The 27,306-nt window shown below is 37.1% G+C and overlaps 2 protein-coding genes across 9 annotated transcripts; one reads left to right on the forward strand and one right to left on the reverse strand.

Moving 5' to 3' along the window:
- Positions 1–338: 338 nt before the first annotated feature.
- Positions 339–1,976, forward strand: LOC108033416 (uncharacterized). 2 transcript variants are annotated; one of them, XM_017107741.3, is made up of 3 exons: positions 339–760; positions 818–904; positions 962–1,976. In XM_017107741.3, exons 1-3 carry the CDS (start codon positions 701–703, stop codon positions 1,196–1,198), a joined length of 384 nt encoding a protein of 127 aa, XP_016963230.1. In that variant the 5' UTR covers positions 339–700; the 3' UTR covers positions 1,199–1,976. The 2 variants fall into 2 exon arrangements, with proteins under 2 accessions (XP_016963230.1, XP_016963238.1); XM_017107749.3 differs by having other exon boundaries at positions 342–760; positions 965–1,976.
- Positions 1,977–2,089: 113 nt separating this feature from the next.
- On the reverse strand, positions 2,090–23,717 carry LOC108033393 (sodium/potassium/calcium exchanger 3). Of its 7 annotated transcripts, none has more exons than XM_017107723.3 (7): positions 23,374–23,717; positions 16,649–16,789; positions 11,860–12,167; positions 8,778–9,009; positions 8,569–8,715; positions 7,913–8,251; positions 2,090–3,027 (listed from the first exon to the last, which is right to left on the reverse strand). In XM_017107723.3, the coding sequence occupies exons 1-7, from the start codon at positions 23,450–23,452 to the stop codon at positions 2,708–2,710; spliced, it is 1,566 nt and encodes a 521-aa protein (XP_016963212.1). In that variant the 5' UTR covers positions 23,453–23,717; the 3' UTR covers positions 2,090–2,707. The 7 variants fall into 7 exon arrangements, with proteins under 7 accessions (XP_016963212.1, XP_016963204.1, XP_016963219.1 ...); XM_017107715.3 differs by having other exon boundaries at positions 16,649–16,792; XM_017107730.3 differs by lacking the exon at positions 23,374–23,717 and adding an exon at positions 17,981–18,083.
- Between the last annotated feature and the right edge of the window lie 3,589 nt (positions 23,718–27,306).

Here is a 27,306-nt window from a genome sequence, read left to right on the forward strand (position 1 = left end):
TACTCTTCCCGGGACTGTCATTATTCTGCGGTTTCGCCCTGTTGCCGTATTGATTCCGGTAATGACCAGCATCTCTTAGGCTGCACTGACCTCCTATGTAAATTTTGGTATTTTTTCTGGTATTAGCTTAGCTCATCTGAGTTTCGCGCTGAAAAACAGACCCAACCCAGCAGCCGCCTATTTGCATATGGCTGGCTAGCTTCTACTGTAACGAGTATTAGAGTTATGAATAAAAAAGTCTCTGGGGCGGAATTTGGGCGCTGAAACCGAAACCCCATCTGTGTGAGTAGGCTATTCGCGATGTTTCAGACATCGAAAGACGGCAAAAAGGACTGATGTTTTTGAAATCTTTAAAAACATCGATAAATCGACGTTTCTCCACCTTAGCCCCTGGTCACATAGCCAGAAAGCCGTATGAAAATCGAGTAATATTCGGAGGCCATGCCATGAAAATTATATTTTAATCCTGGCAGTGGCGTTAACCCGTTCCAACGGGGCGGCCAAATAATTCTTCCCTCTTCACGGAAGGAAGTAACTTAATATTTAAAAAAAAAAAAAAAAATATTTTAATCCATCGGGCGACCATGCAGTTCTGCGGCTTGCAGCGGCGTTCGTAATTTGCAGCTGCTGCAGTTGTCAATCGCACAACAAAGTGCAAGCACGCGTCCCCGTTGCGGAATCTAGCACCTGGATAGCCACGATGACACCATTCGACGACTTTGTCTATTTGATCAATCATGTACTGTTGGGAGAGGAGCCGGTAAGTGGGCCCCGCGCTTCCGATCAACAGCAGACATTAACTTTATACCTTGCACAGACAATCGAAGACTTCATTTTGCTGGTTGGCACACTGGTGGCGTTTATAGCCTTCATCCTGTGGTGCTGCTTCCCCATACAGCCAAAGGTGGGTTTCTCGGGAACTTTGAAGTTGTAGTAAACCAAATTTGTAAAATATTTTCAGCAGGAACCTGGTCCCCATCGCCAGTTTACATGCAAGATTATACAGAATCCCATCAAGGCCTTCGACGCCGCCACCAGCACCGACGACTCACCCAAACCAGGAGGTGGGTCCGGAGCTGGTAGCTCCACGTCCAACATGCAGTACAATAGTAGCAGTGGCAGCGGAAGCTATAGCAAAAACGGCACAGTGGCCATGCACAATTACTACGTTAAGAACGGACACCAATGCTGCACCTAATAATTGGCCATCCTCACTAGCGACACTGTCCATGTCCAAGCTTGGACAGGATATTATGTTGCACGCAAGCCGCCTTTAGTTACCATATGCAGAGCACACCTATCCGTATGCGAAGGCATATCGATCGAGATTTGTGCCAATTGGTTCGAGAGATTGTTAGAAGGCAGCTAAAAGGTGTCAGTTCGAACTACAGGCACATTTGAATTGTAATTGATCAGACTGATTTGTTTATTGAACATGAGAAGATTGAAAGTGAGACAGGTAGCAATGTCAAGGCCGCACACTCATTCGCAGAAGTCCCTGACCAGTTTCTAAAACTTTTTCGATATCTATTATACATTGTGTGTGCATTTGTTGGCATACCAAATGAAGTATGCGTATTTGTGTAAACAAAAAAAAAACGATTTAAAGCCAAGCTAGTTATTGTAAGTATTTATTTGTGTAAACGGTTAGGTTAACCCTGTAACTCCAAGCACTTGCCAACACATTGTGTGCAAACAAAAAACTAAAACCCCCAAAATAACTATAAATTATGTTTAATCGAATCAAGCTTCCGATCATATTTACCTTTATAAATTTATATTTAAGGAACGTTATTTATAAACCCAGATACACATTTATTAATTAGCTTAGGTATTTTTAGTAAAATTGATTTCAATTTTTTTTTGTGTGTAATAATCTATTTGATCTCATTTAAATGTATTATTTGTGATGTACTTCGAGATATTTCGAATATTTCTGAAATGCGAATGAAACTAAACTTAAAGACAAACCGCCATCCGAGTATTACTGCTTTATTGTACCCTAAAACTGGTATTGTTACTTTGGTCAGAAATTTCGAGGAGGAATTTCCGACATTACAAAATAATAAGAAATGAAAGGCATGATAAGTAACATTTGTCTTAGTGTGTATTTATAAGTTAATAACAATGGCATTAAGGGTAATCAATAACATTAACAAATCCTTTCTACTGCGCAAAGCATACATGAAAGAGCACAATATCAAAAAAGGTTTTTGTATGTGGGCTTGTAAATTTTTCATTGCGTTTTCGGGCCTGGGCAGTATTGGTAAATATTAATGCTACTATCTCATTTTGGACTTTGGTAACGGTTTAAACATTCTTGGGTGGTATTACATGCTATTGAATATACACAGAAACATTAACAATATGTGTATAACGCGAAATAAAAAAAGTCGCTGCTGAAAGCTTTGTCGTCTAAACCTAATGACAGTCTTAGGCAATAATCAAAGCGTAAACTAGTGTAAAAAAAATACTGGGTATGCACTGTATCTGATTTTTGGTTGCTTATTAAATTGATAATAGCAAGTTACATTAAGTCGGATTTATCGTCTCAATTGAATCCAAGCTGATCAGATCTAGTAGTACCCAAAAATTGTTAAAAACGAATTCAGACCTGAAATTGGGTTTGCTGGGGTTATAGCCTTATGGTGCCAGCACCATAATTTTGATTTTCCCCATCTTTGGGTTTCCAAATGCAGTTTCATTACTAGCTACTGCAGTCTCTGGGAAAGAAGACATTCATCTCGATAAGGATCTGCAGAATGATAAAGACCCCATAGACTGTGAAGAGGGCTACTCCCACCCTCTTGGTAAGGCGATAGCCACTGAAACTGAGGATTACGAAAAGAGCTACCGTGGAGATGATCAGGATCAGAATATTGTACTCTATGCCCTGGGTGCCAACCTGCTGGGGCTCCCCAGTTCCGTAGTGGATGCAGTTCTTGATGAACCACGGCACTCCCAAGGACAACAAGATGGCCAGCGAATTGGCACCCAACGAATTTGAAACTCCAATGCCATTTTCACCTGAAATAAAAAGAACACATTAATTTGAATCTCCAATGCCATTTTCACCTGAAATAAAAAGAACACATTAAAAACATGAAAGGAAGTGAACTCCTTGCAGATATAGGAAATAATCAACGTTAGTAACACCATGTTAAATTTTTGAGAATCGTTGGTAGCTTCAGTACATTAAAAAAATTATTTTATTATTTATCTGACAGTTATATTAAAGTCGTCCGATTGTTAATGAACTTAATTCAAAATTCTTCAAAATATAAAAAAGATATCCCCAATTATTGTAAATAATATGTCAAATAAGAAAAGAAGTTAGCCTCGGCAAGCGGAAGTTGGTATACCCTTGCAGTTATAAAAAATAATCAACTTTAGTAACACCGTATACAATTTTTAAGGATTGCTGCTGACATTAGAGAAATTAAAAAAAAAAATGTTTCATTCTTTTTTCCAGACCGTTTTTTGACATTTATATGTTAGTTAGAGTAGGCCGATTTTTATTAAATTGAATTAGAAAATCATAAGAATATAAAAATTATATTATAAGATAAGCCCGTAAGCTATAATTTGTTTCATATTATTTTTGCACCAATTTTCCGATGTTCCGACTTATATACTACCTGCAATAGAATAGAAACGGACGTACAGACGGACATGACTAGATGCTGATCAAGAACATTTATGGGGTCAAAGACGTCTCTTTCACTGAGTTGCAATTTTCTGACTGAAATCATTATACCCTCTGCAAGGGTGTAATAAGAAGAAGAAGTGTAACAGTTATCACCACGAAAAAAAGTTTGTTCAATTTCTTTTAATTAAAATGTGGAGCAAAACAGATAAATATATCTAAAAACAGAGAAATTTTTTTATGAAATTATCCTCAGGATGAAAGAAAATAAATTTTTAACAGCAGTTTCTAACATATATGTCCCTTAACGAACAAATGCTATTTTAAGATCTATTTATTATATATTATTAGAATATTTGTTATTCAAGTCCCGACTGGTACATTCGAATCAGTTTTAAAATATAGATCTGTCAAGGACTTTAACTTTGTGATTTATATTGACAGTAATTTAACTGCCTTATCGTATTATTAAACTGCAACTTTGTTATACATTTAGCCATCTTTTTCTCTTTTACCTTGAACAATATTGAAGTCCTAAAGTGTAGGAGGGGATTTGTTCTTTTTTTCTTATTAACTTCCGATTGTTTCTTCCTCAGTTATATGAAATAGTTGACATTGAACACAACCCTCCCCTTGCCTGAAGGTCATGTGCCTCAGCTGCCTAGCACTCTGAATACTCTCTGGAATCGTCCCTGGAGATAGGAGGCGCTTTCAACAAAGTCACCCTAAAAACTCTCACTGAAGCACCAACTGAGCTTGGAAATTGGCGGCCGACACTGGGACTCCTACATGCCATGCTAGCCAGCGGAATAGTGTACTCCACTCAGTGCTCTGCCAAGCGATTTGCAATGTTAATAGAGGAGCCCCGCCAGTAGGTGTAGTAGACAAACTCAAGCTTCTAGAGAATGCGGAAAACAACAGGAACATGTTCCCAAACACTGCGACCTGATGGAGACAGTCCTATACATCTTACCATGGTGGATAACGGCCTGTGGACTGGGTGTACACACAGAAGAAACCGAACTAGTCCTAGATACCTACTCTAACCCTTTCCAAACCAAAGCAGTCTAACCCTTAGCAACCAAGCGAAGTACTCAGGTACGTCATTGATCGAGATCATCACTGACTGGATAGGGACCATACGGGAACATCGTTTGGTGACACTTCACTGCTTACGATCCCTGACCTTGGACCTGCTTGCCAAGCCTGGACAGCAGGTTGGACTCGTCAGTCTGCCATACTAATTCATCACAACTTCATTCTTCACAAAACAGACTACCTTTGCAAATATTTTTATTATTTTAACTCAAAACATCAAATGTTGCTACTTTTTGTTTACGAAAATAACTGTAGAAAAAAGCAAATGTATTTTTAATGATGTTTTATAGCTCTTTACACTACCGCAAAAATAGGTAGTCCAACGCACTAAGGGGTAAATGTCCACTTTATCTGGCCCCGTCCCCCCAGAAAACGAAAAATGGAATATTACAGGTATTTTTATACCTTGCAGTGGGTATAATGATTTCAGTCAGAAGTTTGCAACGCAGTCAAGGAGACGTTTTTTTTCACGTATAACCGGACGACTATACCAAATAGCTGCCATACGCAAAATTGTTGATAAAATAATATGAAAAAATGTATCTTCGCCGTTTTTTACACATAGCCTTCTAGGCTTGGAAATAACATTTTTTATAAGTTCTGAGTTTCAAATTCAATTTTATTAAAATCATAGGAACGATCGTAAAATTTGTGGGAAAATTATATGAAACAAATTATAGCTTCAGAGTTTTTTGACATATTATCTTATAATATTGGGAATATCATTTTTTATATTTTTATGACACTCGATTTAAATTAAGAAAAATCTGACATCTCTAACATATAGCTGTATAAGCTATAACTATCAGAGAAATATTGAACAATTTTTTTAATATCACTTTGTCACTCCTTCCACCCCCAAAAATTATAAAAATTGAAAATTTTGAGCTCTCGGTGAAAATACATATTTATGTTTCTTTTCCAAAAAAATTATTTTTAATTCCAATGAAAAAATTGACTGGACTATTAAAATTCACCATCTTCAGCATTATCATAGTCGTATTCGGCATTATATTGGCTATTCTTGCTTACACCGCATTTCCTGCTACGACATACTCGTACTGCAAACAAATCGATGTTGGAAAAAGTGAGTATACCTGAACAGAATTACTTTTCCACTTATAGTGCGGAAAGGGCAGAATAAGACCAACAGCTATAAAACTCTTTTCCAAAAGTCTACCCATCTACTCTATCCAAATTTAGATGCATTTATAAAATTAAGAAGGCACAAATAGAGCAGATAATTACATTTCAAATATAGTCCCAGACTGTCAAATTGAAATTCAACAGTTTGTGCGTTTACTTATTGATCTTTCAGTGAATAAATGAAAATCAAAGACCTCGGCAAAAATAAGGAAGAACGCTACAGTCGATTGCCTCGACTATCAGATACCCGTTACTCAGCTTAAGGGAGCAAAAGGGAAACGGAGATATAAAGCAGCAACGCGATATATTAGGGTATATTAGCCGGTTAGATGTTATGTGGGGGTAGCAGTGGACATGGCACCCCGCTGAAATTGCGCTGCGCAGGAAGCCCAGGAATTGTAGATTCGTCGGAAAGTTGTAACAGACAGAAGGAAACGTTTTCAACCCCATAAGGTATAAATATTCTTGATCAGGATCACTAGCCGAGTCGGTTTAGGCATGTCCGTCTGCCCATCCTTCCGTATGAACGCTGAGATATCGGAAACTATAAAAGCTAGAACAATCAGACTTGGCATGCAGATCCCTGGGCTTCCTGCGTAAGTTTGTTTCTGCGGGGTCCACGCCTACAATCCGGGGAAATCTGTGGAACCTACAGTTTTTATGATAGAAAAAAATTATCTGAAATGTATTTGTCTTATCAGTACCTTACTATGGTGGCCACAGTTTTCATGCTAGGAATTTTTTGCTAAAATGTATTTCTGTTTTATTTCTGTATTAATTTCTGTTTTGCTAATACCAATACCATACAATTTTAAATGAACTTTTTGTTGAAAATCGGACGACTATGTCATAAAGACGCATCAGAACGATTGACTTAAATAATACAAAAATATAGCATTGTTATTTTTGATCATATTCTCTTCTACTCTTTAATTTTTTATATTTTAAAATTAATTAAATAAAAATCGGACTGTGTGTATGATAGGACATATCAAAAACTAATGTCAAAATAATAAAAAAACGTATTTCGCTATCGCTTAAACATATATGCTAGTAATATATTTCTGCAATTTTTATTTTTCAATATTATAAAAGTGCCACAGCTTTCTACATTTATTGCTCCCATAGGCAAAATACCAAAGGTATAGAAACTTCAGCTTGCCGAAGCCAACATCATAAACAACAAGAAAGGAAGTTAACTTCGGCAAGCCGAAGTTTGTATACCCTTGCAGTTGTAAAAAGTGATCAATAATTTTATTAAATTAAATTCAAAATTCTTAAAAATATAAAAACTTATATTCTCAATATTATAAGATAATATGTCAAAAAGCTCCAAAGCTATAATTTTTTTATTATTATTTCCCACCAATTTTCCGATCGTTCCTATGACAGCTATATGATATAGTCGTCCGATTTTAATAAAATTTAAATCGAAATTCAGAACTAATTAAAAAATGTAATTTTTAAGCTTATAGGGTTAACATATAACCTTATATATAACCTATATAACACAAAAGATATAATTTTTATTTCATGTTTTCCTACAAATTTTCCGATCGTTCCTATGGCAGCTATATGATATAGTCGTCAGATTTTGATAAAATTTAATTCGAAATTCAGAACTAATTAAAAAATGTTATATCCAAGCTTAGAAAGGTTTATGTTAAAAAACACGAAAGATATAATTTTTTTTAAAATTTTTTCCCCGATAGTTTCTATGGGAGCTATAAGATATAGTTGTCCGATCCGGCTGGTTTCCACTTTTATACCACCTGCAATAGGAAGAAGACTTTTGGGAAAGTTTCAGCCCGATAACTTTAAAACTGAGAGACTGCGTAGAAACGGACGGACAGATGGACGGACAGACGGACATGGCTAGCTCGACTCGACTTGTGACGCTGATCAAGAATATATATGCTTTATGGGGTCGGAAACGTCTCCTTCACTGCGTTGCAAACTTCTGACTGAAATCATTATACCCTCTGCAAGGGTATATAAACAAGGACTTTTTTCCCTACTTACCATTTCTTAGCGAAATAAGACTGGACACGGCTTCTGGCATAGTAGACCCAGCCGCCAGAAAGGTTAGACCCATCACAATAGTGGGTACATGGATTGCCACACCGAAGGCAGTCAGCATCCAGACAATAAGATAGGCATTCCCACCGATGCATAGGATGCACATGATGAAGGATAATGGATACAGACGGCGATACCTCATCGGGTGCGGGATGAGCAGGGACAGTGTGAACTTAATGGGAAAGACGAAGATCCACCAAAATTGCATCCATCCAGAAACATCCTGCGGATAAGAGTATATGCTGTCGGGCATACCACCCTGCTCGTCATCCTCGCCATTCCCTGGATATTATAAATGGTTATATTAAAAAATCAATAGAGAACGCTATATCGACTATCAGATACCCGTTGCTCGTAGCTAAGGGGAAAGCGAGGAATATGCAAATGCGTAGGTAGGAAAGCGACTGTTCCCAAAATGGCACACTTACTTTAACTTTCAAATTTAGAATGAATAATCCGATTAAAAAAATTGTTGGCTTGTAGAATGACATTGATATTCAAAGCAAAATAAAATTTAAATTTTTATAATGAATAAAAATGTGGGTGCAGACGGTTACTCGTGTACAAACTGCAATGAAGGAAAGCGAAAGCAAACTTACAGTGCTTAGAGTATGTGAGGTTAGCTGTGGAGGACATGGATGAAGTGTTTTCGGGAAGATTGACCACAAAGAGGCCATCGCCGGAAAGTGGGTCCTTTTTGAGCGGCAGCTGGGCCTTAGCACTGTTCTCTGGAGGCTCCGTAAGGTCTGAATAGAATAAAGTGAATTTATGAAACCTGTATGTTAAGTGTTTCTCTAGATAAACACACCATATCGTGTGGAGAAGCAACAGTTCATCCGGTCCTCGATAAACACGCGGATGGATGGCATAAACTTATTGTTGTTGAACGTGATTAAATAGTAGAGTACTAGGAATCCCATCATTATGCACGACTCTGTAAAGCTAATACTTCCGCCCCATGCTAAGACCAGCAGGATAATCGTGTTGAATATGTAGATAAAGCAATCGCGTGCTATTGGCCACCAGTCCAGCTGCACCGGCTGTTGATCAAATATAAAAATAGCATTGTGTATCGTTAGATTAATTATTTTGATGATATCACAGAAGGTATTTAGTATATGTTTTTATTAACCGGTATACATATTTGTACCCTTGCAAAGGGTATAATGACTTCAGTCAGAAGTTTGCAGCGCAGTGAAGGAGACGTTTCCGACCCCATAAAGTATATATATTCTTGATTAGCATCACAAGACGAGTCGATCTAGCCATGTCCGTCTGTCCGTCCGTTTCTACGCAAGCTAGTCTGTCAGTTTTAAGCTTTCGGGCTGAAAATTTCCCAAAAGTCTTCTTTCTATTGCAGGTAGTATATACATAAGTCGGAACTAGCCGGATCGGACAACTTAAGGCTACCATAGGAACTAAAGGGGAAAAAATTAAAAAATTATATCTTTTGTGTTTTTTTCTAAGCTTGAAAATAACATTTTTTAATTAGTTCTGAATTTTGAATTAAATTTTGTCAAAATCGGACGACTATATCATATAGCTGTATAGGAACGATCGGAAAATTGGTAGAAAAATAATATGAAACAAATTATAGCATTGGGGCTTTTTGACACATTGTCTTATAATTTTGGGAATATAAGTTTTTTATATTCTTAAGAATTTCGAATTCAATTTAATAAAAATCGGAAATCAATAAAAAAGGTCTAAAAAAAGAATGAAATAATTTTTTTTAATATCACTGAAGTCAGCAACAGTCTTAAAAAAGTTCTCATGGTGCTACTAAAGTTGATTATTTCTTATAACTGCAAGGGTATAAAAACTTCGGCTTGCCGAAGTTAACTTCCTTTCTTGTTTTTTTTTCTTCTTTTTTCTTTTTTTTTAATAGTAAAAAATGTTAGTTCGGACTGGCAACTTAGTCTTATTCCTGGAGAAGTCTAATGGAAAATAAAGGCAGAGTTAACTTCTACAGCTCTAGGCGTAAATTAATTTCTTTTTGACTTTTAAAAGTTGTATTGTGTTGTTTACGATCTTATTAATACACACTAAAAGTAAATGCAGATGTTCTGCAAAAGTTCTGATATCAAATTCTGTGAATGCAAAATACGACTACTAAATAATATATACTGTAGAATGTAGAAAGTGTAGTTAGAAAGTGTATTTATATAGTAGATCGTATATTACATTTTCGCCAACTTCTGTGGTATCAGAACTTTTGGTTGTTAAAGGTGTGATCGACACTATACATTTACCTCGTTAAGAGGTGTTTTTTTATATCAAAAGTTTTTGTTTTATATTTCAACATATCGTGTTAGAAAGGCGTCCACATATTTAAATACCTTTCTAATAACATGTAGCTTTAGTGGCTTGTAAGTTTCTGGTGTACAAAATTTAGCTATTTGTAGTTGTTCCCTGCAGTTCTGCATGTCTTCCCTGAAAAATGCGGGTGAAGGTAAATAGGCCTAGCAATTAAAGTAAGTAAGCTTTTGTACACCCTTGCATTTTAAATAATGCAAAATTGTTAGTAAACGTTATTACAAATAATTTAAATAAATTATGTGGGAAGATTAATATATTTTTTTTTTAGTTATAAAGTGCATAACCCTTCTTCCATGTGCGAAACCGTTGTTGTTGTTTTTCTGGTAGACACACGTTTTTTTTCGTCTTTTTCACTTGCGTTTACCTGGTAAAAGAAGTAGACTTTTGGGAAAGTTTCAGCCCCATAGCTTTAAACCTGAGATACTAGTTTGCGTAGAAACGGATGGACAGGCGGACAGACGGACAAGGCTAGATCGACTCGTCTAGTGACGCTGATCAAGAATATATGTACTTTTTGGGGTCGGATACGTCTTCTTCACTGCGTTGCAAACATCTGGCTGAAATAATGGTATAAAACGGATAAATTATTTGTGGAAAACTAAATTTTTTAAAACAATTTAAGAAAAATGCATAATTTCTGTTTCCAAATAAATATATGTATTTGCTTTTTGGCAAGGAAGACTATGAAAGTTTCGTCAACATTTCGTAATTTTCAATAAGTATCGAATGGGTTAAGAAAAGTAGTGCATCAATTTCAACATTTGAGACTTGGCGTGCATATTCTTTAGCTTCATGCACAGCGGAAGTGCCTCGTCCATTCTAAAGCAATCTTATTTCGATTATAAATATCTATACTCATGCCAAAAATGGTTATATGCGCACCATTCATTAAAAAGTTATCAGCAAAACCAGGTAAATTCCCTTAAAGTGTCCTAATTAAAAATAATAATTGTTATCAAAAATCGGGACATGTTTGCTGGTTCTCGGCAACCACTTTCAATAAACTTTCCTTGGACAGTATTTTTAATTTTTGTGGGCTCAGTGTCCTTTTGTGTATTATAAATGGTGATGTGATTCAGATGATTTTAGAAGGTTTTGAAAGTTTACCGCATTAGGCGGCTATCCTCCGCTTTTCTAATTTCAAGGGAATTTTCAAGGGCGCTTTTAGTTGTTTTTGGCCCAAAAATGAGAAAATATTAAACGCACATGCTTGGAATAATTCACTTTAGGGGGGTCATTCCGTGTTAAAACCGTTTTTCTAACTGTTTTTCAGCGATCGATTGAAGGATACAAATTAAGATTTAAAAAATTTTGTTAAGTTATGGTAATTTATACCAGTATACCTGTCTTCAAATTGTAAAAGATCTGACTTTTTAAATAACTTAATTGCCACTCGGAGCGCCAGGCGATCTCGGAAAAAGATGCTTTCGTGCTTTCATATTTTAGCCCTTTGGGTTAATGGCTATCGGTAAAATGTTATATTTTAAAAAATAAAACTTCTTAGTTAGTTCAAAATAATTTTGGCCGAAGTTGAAAATTTGTATACATATATGTCCATTTCTGCTCCTTACCTTATCGATGGCGAGTGCGGCCAGTCCAGCCACGCCCAGTGTGTTGAACATTAGCGAACCGATGATCGTCCCAAGACCCATATCCGACTCCAAGATTAGCGTACTGATTGTGTTTGTGAAAAACTCGGGCATGGAAGTAGCCGTTGCCATAAAAGTGGCCGCCGCGACGTCCTTTGACAGGTGCAAGTCCTCGCAGATGCATTCCACCGTTGGCAGGAAGTAGTCATTGCAGATAATAGCCAGTAGGATGAAAAAGTAAACTGCGGCAAAGACGTGGAGGACCACCCAGCCCTGGCGGAGTTGTTCCACTAGAGATCGAAGAAAAAATATGGGTAATCTACTATGAATGAAAAACCTTTAAAATCGAGTGTCTCGACTCGATCCGTTACTGCGCTGAACCGTGAAAAACTTAAACTTTTCACAAATTTGTCGTATAAGAAAGAGCTTTATTTATTTTTTCATACCCGTTACTCGTAGAGTAAAAGGGTATACTAGATTCGTCGGAAAGTATGAACAGGCTAAAGGAAGCGTTTCCCCATAAAGTATAAATATTCTTGATCAGGATCACAAGCCGAGTCGATCTAGCCATGTCCGTCTGTCTGTATGTCCGTCCGTCCGTATGAAATCAGAGATCTCGGAAACTATAAAAGCGAGAACAGTCAGGCTTGGCAGGCAGGTTCAGCACGTGCCACGCCCAATCTAATGCCCACAATTCGCGAAAGACTATGGCGCCTACAGCTTTTATGCTAGAAACTAAATTTTAACTGAGACCAAGGCCACTTTTACTAACAACATTTTTTTTACTAAATGTATTAGCCTTACCCATATCAATCGATTGAATTAAAAAAAGTTTGAAACGCCCGCTATAACGCCCACAAATGTCCAAAACGCTTACATCTGTCTGCCGCCCACATTACCATATATTGAATTAGCTGGTAGGTGGCGCTTTCCAATATCGCATTGCTGCTTATTTATCTAAATTTCTCTTTTGCTCTCTTAAGCTGAGTAACGGTTATCTGATAGCGTTCTATAGCGTTCTTCATTGTTTTAATTATATCAGTTACTCTTAGGTATATTTTATTCGGGGAAAAGTAAGTAACCTGTAGAAGCGTTTCCGACCCCATAAAGTATATACTCTATATATAATTGATTAGCGGATTAGCTAGATTGACTAGCCATGTCCGCATGAACGCTCTAATTATAAGAGCTAAAGGGTTAAGATTTCAGATTTAGAGACCTTATTTTCGTACGCCGATAAAGCTTGTTACAACCACAAACTTCACAAAATCGTAAATTTGAAGGCTGATATGTCAAAGAGAATCAAAGATAGAGAATTGGGATTTCACATTTAGTTTCCTTTTCTTCGTAAGCAGCGCAGGTTTGTCACGAGAGTCTGCCACGCTCACTCTAACCCTCTCCAACCTCCCAAAACTCTGGCTCTAACCGTGTATTTAGGCCTTAAAATCTCGCCTTGCTGCTTGTATGTATATCTCCATCTCCCTTTTGGATTTTTAAAGACTTTCTTTGGCAATTCCATGATTAACTTTTTCTCGAGCTGCGTTTAACCGCTTCCGACTCCATAAACTGTATATACTTTGATCAGCATCACTAGACGAGTCCATCTAGCCATGTCCCGCGTTCCGTTAATCTCTTAGTTTTCGAAGATTCCTAGTTCTATTGTAGTCGGAGCGAGCCGGATTCGAAAACTGTATTTATAGATCCAAAAGGATTATTAAAAGTAACGTTTTAACAAAAAAATAAAACTCTTTTTTTACCTTTTTGATTTTAGAATATTTCAAAATCTCGAATAAACTTTAAAGAAACCCGTACGATTTTATCAATAGCTGCTATAATGTCCAAATAATACCAAGACCGTTAAATTTTGTTTTTGTTAAACATAGACGGTAGTTAATTAAAATGTATTATAATAATAATTAGTCTTTAGTTTACTAAAAATCGGAATGGTCCCACAAGAACGACCTTCTGAACACGTCTTAAGCGCTCAATCAGCACGAAGTCGACTGCGACCTCGGCGGGCATCCTGCAAAAGCCGCGGGGAGAACGCAAAAAAAAGGAATTTTTCATTTCATTTTCATTTTTGATTTCAGTCAGAAATCAATATATATTCTTGATCAGCGTCACAAGACGAGTCGATCTAGCCATGTCCGTCTGCCCGTTCGTCTGTCCGTCCGTTTCTACGCAAACTAGTCTCTCAGTTTTGAAGCTATCGGGCTAAAAATTTCCCAAAAGACTTCTTTCTATTGCAGGTAGTATATAAGTCGGAACCAGTCGGATCGGACAACTATATCTTATAGCTCCCATAGGAACTATCGGGGAAAAAAATTTAAAAGTATATATATCTTTCGTGTTTTTTAACATATACCTTTCTAAGCTTGGATATAAAATTTTTAAATAAGTTCTGAATTTCGTATTAAATTTTATTAAAATTGGACGACTATATCATATAGCTGCCATATGAACGATCGGAAAATTAGTGGTAAAATAATATTGAAAAATTATATCTTCGGTGTTTTTTAACTTATAACCTCCTACGCTTGGAAATAACATTTTTTATTGAGTTTTGAATTTCGAATAAAATTTTATCAAAATCGGATGACTATATCATATAGCTGCCATAGGAACGATCGGAAAATTAGTAGGAAAACATGAAACAAAAATTATATCTTCCGTGTTTTTTAACATATAACCTTATAAGCTTGAAAATAACATTTTTTAATTAGTTCTGAATTTCCAAATTAATTTTATTAAAATCGGACGACTATTACTGGATTACAGGATTTACTGCACCAAGAGTAACGGATAAGAAAGTTAATCGAAATAACACAAGATATTATAGCATTTTTAATTTTATGACTCACTGTACCTGGCACACGTACCCTCAGTCAAACAAATTTTTTTTAATATTGCATTTAAACATTTTTATTTACGATTTTAAAACGTAAATACAGTTAAAAAGAGTAAGTATTTACATGTGATAAAAACAACCCTTGACAACCTTGCAGTCGTTTGCAGGTGAACTTTTATTTTAACACGTGTAATTTACGCAGTAAGCCTTGAAATTGAAACTAGCGTGTTTAGCAAAACAATCAGTTTTCAGATTATAACTGAAATGTCGTATGCAAAAACGATATTGGTGGCCACTGCAACTGCACCTTTGCGATCAGCAATTGTTGACACGTAAAAATCAAAGACTTACTTCGTAATATTTTAATTATTATTAATTCTACACCCAGAAAAAATCCTTTCGAATCGTTCAAAAGTCAAAAAGTGCCTAAGCCCGTTGGTTGACAGTCTATGAACGGGCGTTCCAAACGAATGGGGTCAGTTTGGGAACATTTCGGTCTTAACTTTGGAACAAACGTTCGAGTAGTGAGAACTAAAAATGAAGAACGGTTTGTTCGCAAATCATGCAAAATGTTCTTGATTTGTGTCGTTCTTTCTTTCTGGGTGTGTTAATTCTTATCGATAATTGCCTCATCGATACACGAAAGCAGCAATGTATCAGGTATCACAAAGAGGTATCTCCTCTTTCACTGATCATGAAGTATGAATTTTTCCATCATGGTTAGTAGTCATGTGCGCTCAGCAGAACTATAGTATAAATTCCATCAGTGATCTGGTATCATGTTGTTCTGCTGGACGCAGTCATTGAACCTTGAATCCATTTTTGCCAAATGCTCTGCCCCTAGCAGCAATAATCTCGTTCGGAAATCTTATTTGTCCTTTCTCGCTCGGACTCATATAGGCTTTCAATTGGTAAACAATTTTATAATAAAATTAAGCAAGAAACTGTGGTGGAACGGGCTTTCCTAACAGGTATTGAGATAAGAAGATCTAGTGAGTTGACATATCAAATTAAGATTTATTGTCTTCGTACGCAGCGCCCGTTTGTTACGCCCAAAAACTGTGATGATGCTAGAAAGAAAAGTTAACTGAAATTGTTAACGACCCCTTGTCCCTTTCGCTTTCTTTAGTTGAGTAACGGGTATGTGATAGTCGATACACTCAACTACATTGTTGTTCCTTCCTTGTTTCAAGAAGGCGCCAATATTGTTCGAACATAATTTCTAATGTTTTTATTTTTTCAAAATTCTATAAGAATCTCAATGGTAGTCAACTAGACGTCAAACGATTCCATAAAAAATATTTTAAATTAAATTTAAAAGTTAAAAAATGTGAAAAAAATTTGTGCCTTTGCCTAAAATATTCATTCATTTGGAGCTGCCGCACACTTCACAGATCCAAATCTAGCAACGAACAGTGAATTAAATACGCGATCGATCGTAGTCATTTCCTAAACTTAGACCCGAAAGAACTGCTTTGTGTACGACTGAGACCCCTCAAAAAGACGAAATCTTATCGTGGTTGCTATTGAAATCTAGACTCGTTCCCCGGAGATATCACCATCTGAGCTGTAAGTTCTCAAGTATGCTTTTGCCAGCGATAAGAAAGCGATCCGCGAGTGCTCAGTCCCGTGTCCGTTTGTCCGTAACTCCAGTGGGTGATATATGTGATGACGACTCTGTGAACAGACTATGCGGCTTGCCTTACTTATTTGCCACTGAATTGCTCATTATCGCGGCGGCTGATAGAGCTAAATCAGGAAAAGACATTGAGCCAAAGCACCGGACAGTGCGTAGGCAGACAGGCATCGTCCACGGATAGGTTCAAGTTTACTACGGAATCTATTTACAGCTCACACTCGCTCGGCGCATTTGGGTCACTAGTAGATAACGGTAATCTCTGCACGAGCCGGAAGTGAACTTACCCGTAAAAAGGTCGGCGAATTCGTCCATCGGAGATCCCTCATCCTCTCCAGGACACGTGGCACGTGGCAGAATATCCAGCAGAAGCTGCTCGTCAAAATACCGCAGTGATATTTCTAGAAAATGGCTTTCATTGCCAATTGCTGCTAGAGGGAAAAACAAGAGCAGTTTATAAATCGATTGACATCGGCTTCTTGAGATGGATATGTCTTCTATGTTGATGAAGAATTCTCTGACCGATGAGATAAAGGTGCAGAGAAAGAAAAACAAAACCTCAGTTGTCAAGGTGGTTAAGACCCAAAAGATTGGCATATTAAATGAAGTAACGGCGCGACTTTTGACTGATTGATTTTGCTAAAAAAAGGACATAGGTATTCTAAAAACTGCCTTATCGATATAAAGCAGATATAGGCCGTCCTGTTACAGACGGAACACCTTTTTTTGGGTCACAAATTTATAGAAAAACACTAAAAAGAAATTTAACAAGTCTCTATATGTATCTCTCGCTGCATTTATCTGATTGATTTCTACTTTTTTCGTACTTAATCCTTTGAAACCTGTACTTTTTGTAAGTCTCAGGCAACTTAAAAGGCGTAAGAAAATATATTGCGGAATTCGTTCGGCCTGTAAAAGAGCGGCCCACATTAAACGAGATTGAGAACGGAGGGTTCGTCAAAAACCAAGTCAAGCATATGTTTCGGCTGCCCTTAAGAACAATTGTTCCTAAACGGTTCTCAAACAGACTTGTTCTGGTTTTATTGTTTGATTTGATGTATTTTTTTCTAACTTTTAATCTAAGATTACAATGAATTTTACTTTCCCTAAAGTCGGAAATTAGTATCCATCTTTCCGTGGAAGGGGACTTATCTACAGTTTGTTCCAGATAGCTTTTATTGGCTTTTAAGTTACTCATTGCTAGTTCCCGACTATTATGATTTCATTATATTTTCTGCTGTTCGCACGAAACGCTCAAGAAAAACAAAAACATTCCATTCATACTCGTGGTCAAATAATCAATTATACTGCCGTGCGCGCAATTAAGTTGGATGGCTTTAATTAATGCCTCTGCTTGGTTTTGATTGGAAACTTTTTACAACATTGTTATTTGTTGCCTGCTGGTTGTTAATTTCCTTGGCTTTGAAAAACTGCATTGGCGACCCGAAATAAGTGCTACAGTCATGGGCGCCGACTGACGATTTGTTTATGTTTGGCTGGCTTTGTGCAATTGTTTTATGATTCCCAACCGGGGGTTCTTTATCTTGCAGAAGGGCGAGGACTCCGTCTAGGTCTAGAGCGTTATCAGTTTTACACCCCCCGACGAGTAAATTAATTACCAATGTCAGTCATCATTTTCTGTTTCGGTGTCACTGGCAGCAAATATTTTTATTTTTGTGCCGTTTTTTGTCCAAGTTCCACAAAGGGGGGGCGACCTCTGGACTCGTTTCCCAGGTGATCTCGATGCTTCAGCAATGCTCAATGGGTTTTCATCACTTGGCCATTGTTTGGCACTTAATTTTTTCTATTTTGTATATTGCGTGCCAAGAATTGCGGCAGCAGCTTAGCAGCAACATCGACGATTGCACAGCAGCAACATCCCGCGACAAGAGCAATAATTGTTTTATTGTTTGTCGACCTGCAATCGCCAGGTGGAAAATTAAAACATGGCAGCCAGTTGCGGCGGGAAAACAAAGGCAAATAACATAAAGCAAACATCGGGCGATCTTACACACTCTCTGCGCTCAAACCCAGTGGGTCGAAGTCATATTCACAACCATGTGCACTCATGACGCTTCCCGCCGAGAAGAAAAGTCTTGGCCAACTGAAAACTAACTTGGCATTGCATCTGGAATGCATTCAGTCGTAATCACAGTCGAAGAACGTGTCTACGAGTGTTACGGGCCGAAACCCGAATCGAGCCGAGCTCAGCAGACAAACAAGTTTATTGAACTTGTTGGCAGCTGCCACTTTGAAGTGGAAACACTCGAAGTAAATTGGGAAAGCTAGTTTGAACTGAAAATGGGATTGCTTAGAAGTAAGATTTTTTGTTATTTCTAACAGGGCTAGAGAGTTACAAAGAACAGGGTAGGCGTGTTCTACCTCCGCAATAAGCACATTTTGCCGAATAATATATTTTGGAAGGTGTATTGGTTTTGTAGAAGCCTTTTTCTCCCAAAATTTGACATTCAAATTTATTTATGGCATGCAGATTTCTGCCCAATTTCAATTTAAATTATTTGTAGTTTATCGTTGTTTGGTTTTGGGGTTTCTAAAACAGTTTTAATCGAGACAAGATTTGAAATGTTTTTCTTAAACCTACAAAATATATATTAAACATATTCCTTTCTGGGCATTCAAGTAAGCGTAGAATGTTTTTCCCACAGCACTGAAACGGGTTGCACATTTTATCGCTCAATGTTTTTCTCGAGCTTCTTAATACACCAATATAGTCCCTAATACCCTAAGATCAACAACAGAGATCGCTGTAGTCAAGTGTCTCGACTATGAAATACCCGTTACACAGCTTTTTAGATTAAAAATTGATAAAAGTTAAATTAAAATGCTAGGATGGCCGCATTAAATTTGGAATACGGATTGGAAATTTGCAAGGAATCGCATTAAACACCTGGATTTTGCGGATACGAGAGTAAGAAGTAGACTAATTGGAAAGCAGAAAGATTTCTGAAGGGTTTTGGCCGTCAATTTTACAAACATAAATTTCCGATCCATATTCTACCTTTTAGTGCTTGTCAACACTGGTTAAACGATCTTCCTTTATATTATAGTTGACTGTTGACATAGAACTATTTCGCTAAAAGTGACACTTTAGTACACTCAGGGAAACATTGTGCTAAAAATTTCTACCAACTCTAAAATTTCCATTTGTTTATTCTGAAAGTGCTCGCTATATAAAGCACGTAAATTACACGGTATCCTTTATTAATAAGTCGTTCTTGTCTTTACCTGTATTTTCGGTCTTAAAAATTCGTCCTTGAAAGCAGGATTTTGTGCTCGAGTTCTATATTTTCCACGCTTGGCGAATTTGACACCGAAAATGCTTCATTTTTCTTCTGAGTGTACTTATAGTATTTGGGAAATCCTTCCCTCTACTAATACTAACTAAAGCATTTGACCTGCAACATTTGCAGCAAAGAATACTAAATTTCAAGTTAAGGCAAGTTCCAAGAAGCGAAGTTTTTTAAAGGGGAAGGAATCAAATGAGTATAAAAAGTTTTATACGTGTGGGGTATCTAAAAATAAAGGGAACTCCCTTGAGTTCATGGAAAAGGTTTCTTGGCTGCAGCGCATACCTAATGAGATGTATTGGAATACCCAATATAAAGTAGAGTCATAATTCCAGTCAAAGTCGAGTTTTATGCCTGAGAGCTGAGCCGGCTGGCGGAAATTGGGAAATTTCGCCGCAAGCCGTAAGCCCTCGCTCAGGGCTTAATCAGCAACCTTAGGCACCACCCATCGATTCGATCAACTGTGGAGCATCAAACTACCATGGTTTTTCTTTGTTCCAATTACCTTAAGCAAGGGCCCAATCAAGAGTTCGAATGAGTTTGGAAGATGGGAGTTCGCTTTAAAGTTTCGGAGAATTCAAGAGTATGGGCGAATGTATTCGTATACAAGATTTATTGTTCCGCTGCTAGTTGTCCTATGGCGAATGAGTATTTAAATTATTGAATATCAAATCATTAAAATATTTTGTAATGTTCTTTAAATATTGTTCTCAAACAATGTACAGACTTCAGAAACTGTTAAAATAGAAAGAATTGTTTGCTTGCTCGTATGTGTTTTAAGATTGGGGATTAATGCAGAATGGAAACGTTATAGATTAAGATTAAAATGCCTAAGCTATTTTATTTTCTAAAATAACTTTAGGAAATCTACTACTTTGACATTCAAGCATTGATCTGAAGAAAGAAAAATCTCTTTGTTTCACGTGGCTGTCAAGAGTACATACATATGGGAATATTTATTTATGCGGATGATTCTTAAAATCTGGAGAAATAAGTGCTCTGAACTCATGTTGCACGGTGTTGTCTCACGTTGACGGACGAGCTTGTTTACTTGTTTGCGCAAGCAAAACAAAACAAAACAATACCGGGCAGCACTACACAAATAGGTGAATATAAATAAATAGATAGTAATGCTTAAACTCGAACTCAAGATCGGCAACAGGAAAAGGGGGCTGACGGAAAACGACTGTAATTACTGGCCCCAGTGGACAATTATAGCTCGGCGAAAAGTCCCCGGCTGGCACTTCCCAAATTTGATCTGTGGCTTAAGTGCAGCCAGCCTCCAACGTCACCAACCCACAAATTCCCTTTCATCGTTCCAGCGAAAATTGCAATTCGGAATTACCAAACACCAAGTGAGCATATCGCATCGCATATGGCATCTAATGTGGGCATCGTATTTATAGATCTCGGCGCTCTGGGTTTGGGATGATATTAGTGTTTCTAAGGAATCTGGGAATCACCTGGTCGGCCTGCTATCGTTTACCCATCGACTACCCATCTAAATCAGTCTCCAAGCGCCGCTCTTTATTGTGCAAGTCGATTAGGCGATGAGTGTGCTCACTTAAAGATCAAGATCATGAATAGACAAATTAGTCAGCTTGAAGTGGGTAACAATGGGAGGAGAACATGTTACGTTACTTGAACGTTTGTTGAAAACTTATTTTCTAGGTTGAACCAAATGAACTAAAATAGTAAAGAAGGAATGCTATAGCCCACGGATACGATTATCAGATACCCCTTATTCTGCTGAGGGTAGTGCAGTTGAGATGGAATAGGCCGCAGCAAAGCGACAAGATTGCACCCACTAAAAGAGCGCCACCTAGCGCCGATTCCTTTATTTGCTTATAACATTTTTGGCATGTGGATGGATATTGATATTTCAAACTAAGCCTCAGCTACTATTTTAAAAATGTGGGTGTTATCTTAGCGTTATGGGCTTTTGTGAATGTTAAGGTGGGCGTCAGAGTGTCACGCCCTGCGCTGCGAAAGAAGTTCTAGAAGCTGCAACACAAAAAAGTCCGGTGTTGCTTGAATGCATATGATAGCCCTAGAGTCAAACTTTTTGTATCTGCTCTCACGTACACTACCAAATTACGAAAAAAGTAGCAGTACAATTTATTTGAGTTGTCGGTTTTTTTATTTTATACATTTCTAATCCGTAAATTTTTTTTGACACATTTAATCAAAGGTTATTTGAAAATCTCGACTGAAGTGTTGCTAATGGGAGAGTGTCCAATCAGATTAAGTTCAGTGAAAATATCAGAGCACCTAGATAAGTGAAAAACAATTGTGTTCACGGCCGTTTCAGCCCATAGTGCGTAATCAAGAATTTTGAAAGGAAATTGGCTTGTGGAGATAATGGAATCGGTACAATTTAAATGACCGGAACACCAGATAGTGGCCGACTACAAAAATAGGTATAACTGCGCTGACTATTTCGGATCTAAGTCCCTTTTGGTGTAGGCACCATACGTACCATTTGGCGACTCGCGTTTTTCCACAGACCTCGGGCTTGAATCACGGGTAACTCACTTTAATTTACTCTGTGTGCTCTGATAAGGGAACAAGCCACCCGTGCATCCTCGAAAATATAAAAGCAACCCACCAATATAATGGCCAAGGAATCATCCATTTGCCGTCGATGTGGAAGTGCGACATTATTGATCGATCGAATCGATCCATACATCCAGTAATATGTGCGGACTGAACCGCTTTTGGGCGACAGGAAGTCTAGATAAGCGAGGTGGTAATGATTAGGCTAGGGTCTAAAGCCTTTGTACTGGTGGAGAGCCGGAAAGGCACGCAAATATTTGGCAACATTTCTAATTTAAGGGTAAACATTTTAGTGGCTGTATTTGATTAGCCCTCAAGTCCTCAAACTAATCTATGGGGCCTAGCCGAACTATAATGTTGAAATGATTCATTAACCCAATTTGCGCATACATTTAAATTGATTCAAGCTGTAATTTATTTTAAGTATTTGTTATAGCATAATTATTGGTAAAAGCAGTTAAAGATAGGCTGTATTTGCGAGAGGTATACTTGCTTTTGGCTAGCACCACCTTGCGCCACCTAGCCTATATCGCCAGTAAAGCGCCCTAGCGAGCTGGGGGCGTACCAATGAAAACAGTTTATTTGCTGCATGTGGTGTGCAATCTGGATTGAACTATTGTTTGTTGTAACATTATAATGAATAGTCCGATTTTCATTTTTGGCATGTAGGTTGGTATTGGGAAATAACTCTCATAAAATGTTATACATTAAAAATGTGGGCGCTAAGCGAGTATTAGTGGGCCGAAGCCCAAGACTCTCCCAACCTTCTAATTTTAATATTTTTTGAGGGCTCAGCGCTTAAACGGACAGACGGACATGGCTTGGTCGCTTCGGCTGGTGATCCTGATAAAGAATATATGTACTTTATGGGGTCGGAAAAGCTTCCTTCAAGCTTTTTTATACTTCCTGACTAATATATTATGCCCGCTTTGTTCTACGACGGGTATATATTATGGCAGGCCGATTTTTATAAGACTTAATTCGTAGTCCTAGAAATATAAAAAAGGTTTGTATCCCAGCGCAGACATATATATTTGACTGCTTAATGGCAACTAGTATATAAAGTAGTCGTCGGACTAAAATCATTTTCTAAAAATTTAACATTTCTTCATTCATTCAGCCTTTGTTGGTCACCAATTGGCTCTCACCTTCCGCTTGAGTATCTGCTAAAAGGCATCCGCATATTATTATGAATATGCCCGCCAAAAGGGGGCCAGTTTTGGCCATTTTGAATATCAAGTGTTAAAAAAAAAACAAAAACAAGCGGCGACGAAGTGCTTCAGATAATGCACGTGCTGGCGGCACTTTAACCGATCTTAAAACTATTTTTATTGTGCCTTGACACACACGGCGTATGCGCACCGGGGCGCTAGAATTCGTTTCTGCCACGGAAATTCAAACTTTTGGTATTCCGATATTGGAAGTTTCGGACTTCCGTTCTCGGTACTCGGTAGTTCTCGTCGCTGGCGAACTCTGGCAATCCGCTTGGCTAGAATTGTATCGAACAACTAATTACTGCGACCCGCTCGCGCCCGTCTTAACAATACACAGCGCCGTCGGCGGCGGCGGCGTCGGCAGAGGCAGCGGCAGCGGCAGCGGCGGTAACGTCGACAGAGGCAGCGGAGTAACTTCGCATCGACGGTTTTACCAAGATATCTCTCTAGTACTTCTAGACGAGTTAAATCGGTTGTGCAGGTTGCCGGTTTATGGCCAGATGTATTTCCCTTTTTCTGCAGCCCCTCCATCTACTCAGCTACTCCTCCTCCTTAACGGCGTTTCCCGATCCTTCTCCTTGGTCCTTCCCCTTCATCAGCCTGATGAATATTTTGTAGTTGTACCGGGTCTACGCACCAGAAAAGGGGAACTCTCACAAGTTGCCTGACTCTTTGCTGACAGAAAGTATTTATTTAGCAAGTTGACCGAGAAAGTAATATCGGAACTAAGGTGGAGTAGTCACACACTAATTTACATCCAAAGTGCACCAGTACCATCCTACTGGTAGTGTATTTATTAAGTAGATCGTAGATTACATTTTCGTCACAAAAGTTGATATCAAAACTTTTGAAGAATCCCTCCCAAAGACCTATTGCTATTGCAGGTAATAATAAGTCGTATATCTTCGGTGTTTTTTAACATATAACCTCCTACGATTGGAAATAACATTTTTTGATTGGTTTTGAATTTCGAATTAAATTTTATCAAATCGGACGAAAATATCATAGAACTGTCATAGAAGCAATCGGAAATTTAGTCGGAAAATACGGAAAAATTATATAGTTGGTGTTTTTAAACATACAACCTTCTGCGCTGGCAAATAACATTTTTCAGTTAGTTATAAATTTTAGAAATTTAATTTTATCAAAATCGGATGAGTACATCTAGCTGTCATACGAAAGATCCGAAAAGGGGTGGAAAAATATTTGTAACATATTATAGCTTCTGCGTTCTTGTTATATATCACTCTATAATATTGGGAATATAATTTTTTATATTTTTAAGAATTTCGAATTCAATTTAATAAAAATCGGACTACTCTAACATATAGATGTCAAAAATGGTCTGAAAAAAAGAATAAAATAATTTTTTAAACACTGAAGTCGGCAACAATCCTTAAAAACTTCTCATAGTGTTACTAAAGTTGATTATATCTTATAACTGCAAGGGTATACAAACTTCGGCTTGCCGAAGTTACTTCTTTTATTGTTTTTTTTTTTTTAATTTAAATTGCGTTTTCGGTCATCTGCACGATGTATTTATCAATAAATGACAGCGGACTATTTTTTAGCTGCTTTTTTACGAATCCTGATGAAAAAATTTGTGCATCATGATAAGCTTTCAAGTGGGTTCAGTAAAACTTTCATGGGAAATCTATACGGTATCATTTCGTTCTGTTGAATGCATCCAATGACTATTTTATTAAAATAACAGTAGTGTTGATGATAATAAAAAGAACAAAATATCTGCTAAAAGTTTCCATTAATAGCCGACGGCAGCCTCCTGGACTTACCCATCTCAAACCTAATAAACAAGTTGTCTGTTAATATTAAATAGCCTAAAATTGTCTAATATTTTAGGTGCATTGGAGTCAAGTAGCTGTCCGAGTTGACTTATCGCCATTTGATTGATATACCCATGTACAGATAAACAGGAACATTTATAATCTTAGTCTGTATGGCCGAGAGTCATTACGTTCAAGCGTATGTATACTAGACGTCATGACCACCAACAAAACCCCCAAAATACAAAAAGTACTAGTAAGAGGGCTGAAATCTAAATCGAAATCAAATTTAGAAGCAATCTGATTTTATTGAACGGTAATGGGTAATGACCAAGGCACGAAAACACTTTATTTGTTGAATAATGTCTATAAATATGATTTCTTAATTATTATTTACAATCCACTTCTGACAAAATAATCTATCCAAACAAAAGACAGGAAATAAATTAATGAATCTACGTCATAACATAGGTAGCTTACAAATTATCTAATGGATGGCCCGATTTTTAAATTATCTAGCAATAAATTATTTGCTAGTATGGTTTGATACAAAATGAAAAGATGAGACAAATATTTTTCAGCTAACATTGCTGATAACTGTGGGCCTCATAGCTTTGTGCGGTTTGTGGGAACTAGAATGGGCGTGTTGCACCAAAGCTTTCCTGAACAAAATATACCCTTTTACTGTACGAGTCACGGGTATAATAAGAGGGAGCGCTTTAGTCAACAGCCTCGACTATAAGGGACCAGTAAGTAGCTAAGGGTAGATAGTGCACACCCCGTAACCGCACGACCTAGTGCAGATTCCTTTATTTGATCATAACTTTTTAATGGTCTTCCTATTACTACCTTTTATAGTTTTCTAGATCTCCAGACATTGGCATGGCTTGATCGACCCGACTAGTGGTCCCGATACGTATATACTTTATTAAGTCCGTAATCATAAAAATGGTTTACAAGTGGTTGAGTTGAGGTTAAGTTTACAATAGGCTTTAGCTATGAAATTACTTGCCCCTTTTTAAACTTCTGATATCAAACAAGAATAAAATTGCTTTGATCGTGCATTAAAAAAAAAATTGGTCTGATATCAGCTTTTGTGACGAAAATTGGTTTTAAGGGGGAGCCTGCTCTAGAAGCTTCAAAAAATTTATTTTTTTGATATTTTTTTTGGGAAGGGAGACAATTTTTGATTAAATCGAAACTTTCAGGTTTTATTATTGTTCAGTTCAATCATCTTCTCTAACTTTTTCTATTAAATATGTACAAGCAATATGCCGGGGCGCCTCGAGTGTGCATATGTCGTGCGGTGAGAAATATGCAGGTCGCAACTTTCATCCGAGACAAACAAAACCAAAAAAATTTAACAAAAATTAGAAATTTAAAAAATTTGAAGCATCTTAAGCAGGCCCTTAGTAAAAGTGAGTAAATAATACACTATCTTCAATTGTTTGTGCCGCATCAACCTAATTAACTTACTAGAATCGTTGGAAAGTATGTATAAAATATAATACCCCTTATTACTAACCGAGTCGATCTAGCAAGGCCTATCTGTTACTATGTTTATGCTATGGATTTCGACCAGTGGAAAAAGGTACATATACGAGTATATGTAATTTCAAATTTTTGATTTGCCTGAAACTTTTTTACGTGTATCATGATTTGGCCAAAAAAATTTTTTTTTACTATAATTTTTTAAAGTTTGTAAATACAAGAAAGAAAGTTAACTTCGGCAAGCCGCATACCATTACAGTTATAAAAAATAAACTACTTTAGTAACACTCTGTGAAATTTTTAAGGATTGTTGCTGACCTCAGTGATATTAAAAAATATGTATTTCATTCTGTTTTTTCATACAATTTTGTTGTCATCTATATGTTAGAGTAGTCCGATTTTTATTTTAATTGAATTCGAAATACTTAAAAATATAAAAAATTATATTTCCAATATTATAAGATAATATGTCAAAAAGCCCCAAAGCTATAATTTGTTTCATATTATTTTCCCACCAATTTTTCGATCGTTCCTACGACAGCTATATGATATAGTCGTCTGATTTCGATAAAATTTAATTCGAAATTCAAAA

Source organism: Drosophila biarmipes, chromosome X (genome assembly GCF_025231255.1).
Source record: "Drosophila biarmipes strain raj3 chromosome X, RU_DBia_V1.1, whole genome shotgun sequence".
Classification (NCBI taxonomy): domain Eukaryota; kingdom Metazoa; phylum Arthropoda; class Insecta; order Diptera; family Drosophilidae; genus Drosophila; species Drosophila biarmipes.

Bases quoted from the DNA above. Each gene is read 5' to 3' on its own strand.
- LOC108033416 (XM_017107741.3), top strand. From the start codon at position 701: ATGACACCATTCGACGACTTTGTCTATTTGATCAATCATGTACTGTTG. The intron at 761-817 runs GTAAGTGGGCCC...TACCTTGCACAG, and splicing joins TACTGTTGGGAGAGGAGCCG to ACAATCGAAGACTTCATTTT. The intron at 905-961 runs GTGGGTTTCTCG...AAATATTTTCAG, and splicing joins GCTTCCCCATACAGCCAAAG to CAGGAACCTGGTCCCCATCG.
- LOC108033393 (XM_017107715.3), bottom strand. From the start codon at position 23,452: ATGGCCAAAACTGGCCCCCTTTTGGCGGGCATATTCATAATAATATGC. The intron at 9,010-11,859 runs GTAAGGAGCAGA...TTTGATCAACAG, and splicing joins CCGCACTCGCCATCGATAAG to CCGGTGCAGCTGGACTGGTG. The intron at 8,716-8,777 runs GTGTGTTTATCT...TATTCTATTCAG, and splicing joins TTGCTTCTCCACACGATATG to ACCTTACGGAGCCTCCAGAG.